A 6,000-nucleotide genomic window follows, 5' to 3' on the forward strand; every position below is an offset into this window, starting at 1 on the left:
ATTTCTTACTCTCTATAGCACTTACTAAAACATTGTGTGCTATTAACCTATGTACAATGCCAAACCAACTTTAGCTATACTTTTTCCCCATACATTCCTAAATTAGTATAAAATACTAAGTGTATGTTAAATCCCAAAGATATCATTTTGTGTAAGAACGACAACACGGTATATTCAGCCTGAGCATATTTAATTTTTTGCACTGATTAATACAATATGAATTAAGCACATTTGGTTAGACTTCCAAGTTAAATGGACAATTCATTTTTTATAACTGGAAAATCATTACAACATCTTCTGGTATTCACTGCAATATCAAATCAATGCCTTCTTTCAGGATTTGTGGTGGTCATTTGTAATTCCTTTGGTAATTGCCATGAGTCAGCTTTCACTTAATACTAAATGGCAATGCTAATATGAAAAGAGAATGCCAGGCATACAAGCAAAAGTACCAAGTTGTTTCAGGAAGGAATTTGAATAGAATTCAAGAACTGGATGTCTACCTCAAGCTGGAATCCATTTTCATTAATAAAATATTAGAAACTTATTAAATCACAAGAACAAAAATGAAACCTCTACATGGGTTTCAAATCCATAATTCAAGATTTCATGAACTTCTACAACTTTTCCAAAAATGGTAATCTTGACCACATCAAGAAAACAGACTGTTCTTTATTCATTTTATCATGTGCCCAAATAGACTGAATTTATATGGAAATTATCTCAGCAATGAAGCAGCACAATCAGGATAGCTAATTATATACGTTAAAAAAAAAATTTAAGTCACAAACTTTAGTTCTGGTTATATAACTTAAAGACCTGAGAAAACGTGATAAAAGAATCCTTCGCAGTCCTTTAATGAGAATTCTGTGACACATATAGACTAAAAGGAAGGAATACAACAGGGACACCTATTTTTCTATAATTTTGACGGCACTCAGCCTAACGATATATTTGTCTAGATCTTATTTGTTTCTTCTTGGTCTTCCATGCCTACTTTGAAAACAAATAAATAAGGGTACCATCACATGAAGCCCTATGATCACACTTCTCGCCAACCCCATCCTCCCTTCAACGCAAATTATAAGTGTCTCTATGATGTTATTCCTTAATATGCCCCACGTTTTTAAGTGCCTTTTGCCTTAAATATATACCCTCTACCCTTCAAATCACCACCAGGGAGCTTTCCTTTATGCTGACCTTTCTTTGGCCACTCTTGATCCCTTGAGAATATACTAACCAATAATTTTGCATTTGCTAATAATAATCATGCCAATTCATCATCAGTATTTTGAAATTTGTACAGCCTTGGTTCCAATCCTTTCCACCTATCATAATGTATATGGGAAACGAAACAGTAATGATTTTGCGTAAGTTTCAGTCTCCCAAGCAAAGCTGACAATGATTTTCATAGCTAGTGGCATCTTTCAGATGATAGGAAACACAGGAAACAGAGATTAGAACACTTGCCCATGTGTGATCTCTGGCATGCCTGCATTAGAATGCCAACTCTATTACACAGACCCACACAGAAAATATATTAATATATTTCTATGACCTAAATACTTTAAAACTGTAAACCTCCTGACTTAATGGTCTCAATTAAGAATTATCTGAAGGTCACATCCTGGTATCATATATGAAACACAAAAAGGAATCCTACAAACATACTACATAAAAGTAATACATGACTTGCTTATTGCTGTGTACCATTATGATTACTATATAGGTTATAGGAAGTTCTTGGGTAATTTTTACATTTTTATTATCACCTTTAAGATAGTTGTTTCTCTCATTATCACTCACTGATCTATTATTGTACCTCCTTTTCATTAGAAATCTAATGCAGAATACATTCAGAACAAGAAGAAATGAGAGGCTACTCTAAATCACCAGTCCTCTGCAGGTACGCAAGCTGAAGAACATTTCCTCACTAACATTCAGCTGCATCATCATCAATGCTGCGCAACCACTAAACGCTAAGCGGTGTGTACACCTCATAGCTGTACATCACTGTACAAATAATACTCTCTTTAGTGAACTTGTAGTTCAAAGTGCTGAACACATCTATATTGTAAATTATACTATGTTATTTTCCATTAGTTTGTGTAACATTTCAATCTGTGAACAAGTATGCCTTAATCTGGTAAACGTAGGCAGAAGTCATGTCTCATTCAGAAATTGAGGTCAGATTCTTAAAGGAGTAGTTAAAACTCTTAAAACATTAAAAAAATAAATACATCAGCCTAAATCACAAAGACTTCCAAAGATAAAATACCACTTAAAAGGAGTACACAAAAGAATGTCTGAACTAAAACAAGTTAACAATATATCCTGTACAACAAGGTGTAACTTATTACTGTCAGGAGCCTCCCTAGAAGCCTTGGGAGACCAACGAGGAACAGATCTGCACAAAACGGAACAGAGTAAAAACTGTAATTGTATCACCTCTCTAAAAGCTCATTTATTCTTTGTGACCTATAAGTTTATCCTACACATTTGATGACTCGATTACAGTTATATAAAATACATAATTGCCAGTAGAGATAATGGTCATGGGCACAGGTTCAAAAGTCAAAAAGCCAAAGTCTGAATCCAGGTTCTGCCATTTACCAGCTGCGTATACTTGGCCAAGTTATTTAATTATCTGTGCCTGAGCTGCCTCATTTGAAAATGAGAGTAATAGTGCCTACCTCCTACAGTTATTGTGAAGATTATGAGATAACACACATAAAGCTCATAGAATAGTACCTGTTTATTAAAATGAAGTTATCAAATGTTTTCAAACATATGTCCCTGATAATAATTACTCTTTATATTCATAAGTGCTTCAAGTGGCATACCAGTTAAGCTCCTCACTATATTATACAAGACACCTTTGAAACTTTAAGTGTTCACAAAATCTAACAGTGAGGCCACCTCTGATTCCATACTAAATTCAAGAGACAGTATTCAAACTCCCCAAAATTTGCACTTGATGGTAAACTGGCAAAGAGTGAAATTCTAAATTATCTTGCCAAATTAAAGGCAAAGAAAATGATAATCATCTAGAACTTACCAGAGAAGGTGCACAGAAAAATTTCCAGTACTAGAAAAAGATCTGTTTAAAGCAACAGGATCTGTGCACTGTGTCTGGAAACCTACTTTGGATCTGTTTTCAAGTGTACTTACTAGCTTCACCTCATTTATCACTTAAAGCCTTAAAAGAAGGCCACAGTTAATTTTGAATAACCTGACCTTGAACAACGTTTCAGATATACTATATGCAGGAGCATCCTATTATGTCTTCTCTCCAATAACTAAATCAAATGACATCATTAATGAAAATCAATCTATATTTTCCCTTTTATTAAAACATCCAGAAAACAGTACTTTTAAGTATTTTTAAATGAATGATTTTTTTAATGTTAGCACAATAATTTACAGAAGTTTTACTATCCTGTAATTGTCTAAAAGTTTTTCATTACCAATGCCCTATTTATCCATAATGCTGGGACATCCGAATTTTAAATACCAATATTTACCTGGCTGACCCAATACAGCAGGAATTGGGTATTCCAATATAAAAGCAGTGCATAAAATATATGTAGTATCTTCAAAGGACTACCAAGCAACCAAAAGCAGATCTTATATAAACGCAACTACAGCATCAAAAGAGAAAGTCATCTTGCTTGAAAAAGTAGAGGCTTTCTCAGTTTTTTCAGGTGACGGCATTCATACTCTGCTCCCCAGTTTTCAAAATCTTTCAAGGCCCTGCAAATCCTGTTTGTTTGACTGCTGAAATCCTGTGGTTGACAAACATTTCCCCTCAAAACTTAGTTGTCCATATTATTTATTTTCAATTTTATTAAGTGATCCTCAAATTCTCTCCTCTGAAAAGCACTTGAGGATTTTAGTTACCAACATGTCTCCTTAAAAAACTACCAATAAATCCCACACATCTTGCAGCCTACTCATGTTTTATGGTGCTCCCTAAAACAAACAAACAAAAAACCACCTATCCCAGGGTTCAAGTGGCTAATATGAACTGATGGCTTCCAACTTCCCAGGACCTGCATTATAGCCTTAAACACCTTGAGATCCCGTGTTGTGCTGCAGCTATCAGCAGGCGCGTGATCACAAGGCTTTTCAACAGCCCCAGATCCTTCACTGCTGCAAAACTTCTCATAAGCGTTCTAGGCACCAGATTGTTAACAGCGTTGGGTTAACTGTTTTACCTGTTTATTTACCAACCCAAACATCTCGGAGAATTCAAAGCCTTCAAACTGCCTTCCGAAACCTATCCCGTGTATTCCCGTGTTACTCTGAGAAAGATCTGCAGCGGGATAATAATTTGAGTTCGGCATCCCCTGACCCAAACTGCTGTTGCCAGGATATGCGGTAGTAATGCAGTGGTTTCTTTGAGATTGAGGATGTATTTTAAGCCCATCTCTACTAAATCCCTTTTAGTACCCGAAACTGCTGCGGTAACAATGCTTAACTGGAAGGTATTCGAAACAGCCGAAAGACGTGTTGTTCTAATTTGGCCTTAATTTTTTCCTCAATAATGCTTGCCATGGCAAGGACATTTTTCCATACAACGTCTGCAACTGAAGAAAGAAAAATCAAGCTTTTGGTACTAGTCATCACCTGCTTGTAGTCCATTATCAGGACGCTTCTTACAAATCTCTCGAGGTAGGATTTAGGGCTAAGCTTACATCGACCATCATCCTGTAACTTAGACTGTTTTCCAAGCCCATTTAATGGTCTAACGACAACAGCAACATTCACGCCCGGAGAAATCTCAATGTCTGACTAACCAAGGAGGCGTCTGATAACTAAAGCCCTCTTTCTCCGGGTGAGAATATGGAAGAATAGACAATGAAAGGGATTCATCTGTTACAATGAGGAAAGAGGGGGAAGGACCCCAAGAAGAGCCGTGCGAGCAAAATCCAGGGGTTCGGGAGCCCCGGTCTCAGCAACACTCGCCCCAAGCCCGCCCTCCCACCCCAACCCAACCGCCGTGTCCCCTGGGAGGCAGCCCAGCGCCCGCAACACGCTGGGCACACCCGAGGGCAGCACAGCCCTCCTCCCACCCCCAGCAGCCAGGCTGGAGCTCCCAAACCCGCAGCCCGAACAGGCCGAGGCCGTAAACCCGGCGGCCTGAGGTAAAGAGGTAAGAGGATACGGGGTGAGAGGAGATGCGGCCTCGCCTCAAACCGGGAGGCCCCTTGAGGAATCAGAGGAGGGAGAAAAGGGAGCCGTTTCGGAAGCCGGAGCAGACCCCGGAGAGAAAGCGAGCTGGGAGCGGGGGATGAGGAGGTTCCGGCTCGGCCAGCGCCTTCCCCGGACCTCGGCGACGCCCGTGTTTACCTGAAAGTCTCGGTCCTCGTTGAAGCGGGAGAAGCGGTCCGCCATTTTGCCGCCTTCACTCCTCTCAGGACGACGCTCTCCGGTTCGCTCCTTCCCTCCCGCGACACCCGCCCCCTCGCTCCCCTCCAGTGTTCCCCGCCTCCTCCCACGCCCACCCGCGTACAGGTCAGGGAGGGAGGAAGCGAGATATGCGCGTCCCGACCGGAGCACCGCCGGCGCAGGCGCCTTTCTACCCTGGAGGCGGAACCTTCCCTCACGTCCCCGCTTCGCGCGCGACCCAGAGAGAGAGAGAGACCCCGGCGGCCGCGCGTGCGCACTCGCGCCAGAGGGCTGCAAACGCTTCCGGAGAGAAAGGTCACGAGAGGGCGCTGCGCTCCTAGAGCCGGATGTTTTCAACCTGCTCCCTTCTCCCAGTAGGGTATCTCTTTTTGCACTCTTGCTTGCCTGAAAACGCAGAAGCCCATCCTCTGCTTTCTTCACCAAATAGCAGCATAATGTAGTGGCTGAAAGCGCGGATTTTGGAGTCAGACTTAGTTTCGAATCCCAGGTTCACCCTGAGGATTAAACGGCGCACGAGACAGGAAAGATCCCTTCTCTCATAGGGCTTACATTCCAGTGAGGATAATCAGGTAATATAATAACATAATT

At 40.8% G+C, this 6,000-nt stretch overlaps 1 protein-coding gene across 2 annotated transcripts in view; it reads right to left on the bottom strand.

Moving 5' to 3' along the window:
* The window catches only part of GPATCH8 (G-patch domain containing 8), a 93,967-nt gene extending 88,492 nt beyond the window's left edge, over nucleotides 1-5,475 (bottom strand). Inside the window, exon 1 of one of the 2 annotated variants that reach the window (XM_029210919.1) lies at nucleotides 5,353-5,475. In XM_029210919.1, coding sequence (XP_029066752.1) covers nucleotides 5,353-5,397 — 45 coding nt within the window. In that variant the 5' untranslated portion in view covers nucleotides 5,398-5,475. The remainder of the gene's footprint in view (nucleotides 1-5,352) is intronic. The other variant, XM_029210920.1, reaches the window with a different exon arrangement.
* Nucleotides 5,476-6,000: the final 525 nt, after the last annotated feature.

The sequence above is a fragment of the Monodon monoceros genome, unplaced genomic scaffold, assembly GCF_005190385.1.
Source record: "Monodon monoceros isolate NGI ecotype Baffin Bay Population unplaced genomic scaffold, NGI_Narwhal_1 Super_Scaffold_9, whole genome shotgun sequence".
Lineage (NCBI taxonomy): Eukaryota > Metazoa > Chordata > Mammalia > Artiodactyla > Monodontidae > Monodon > Monodon monoceros.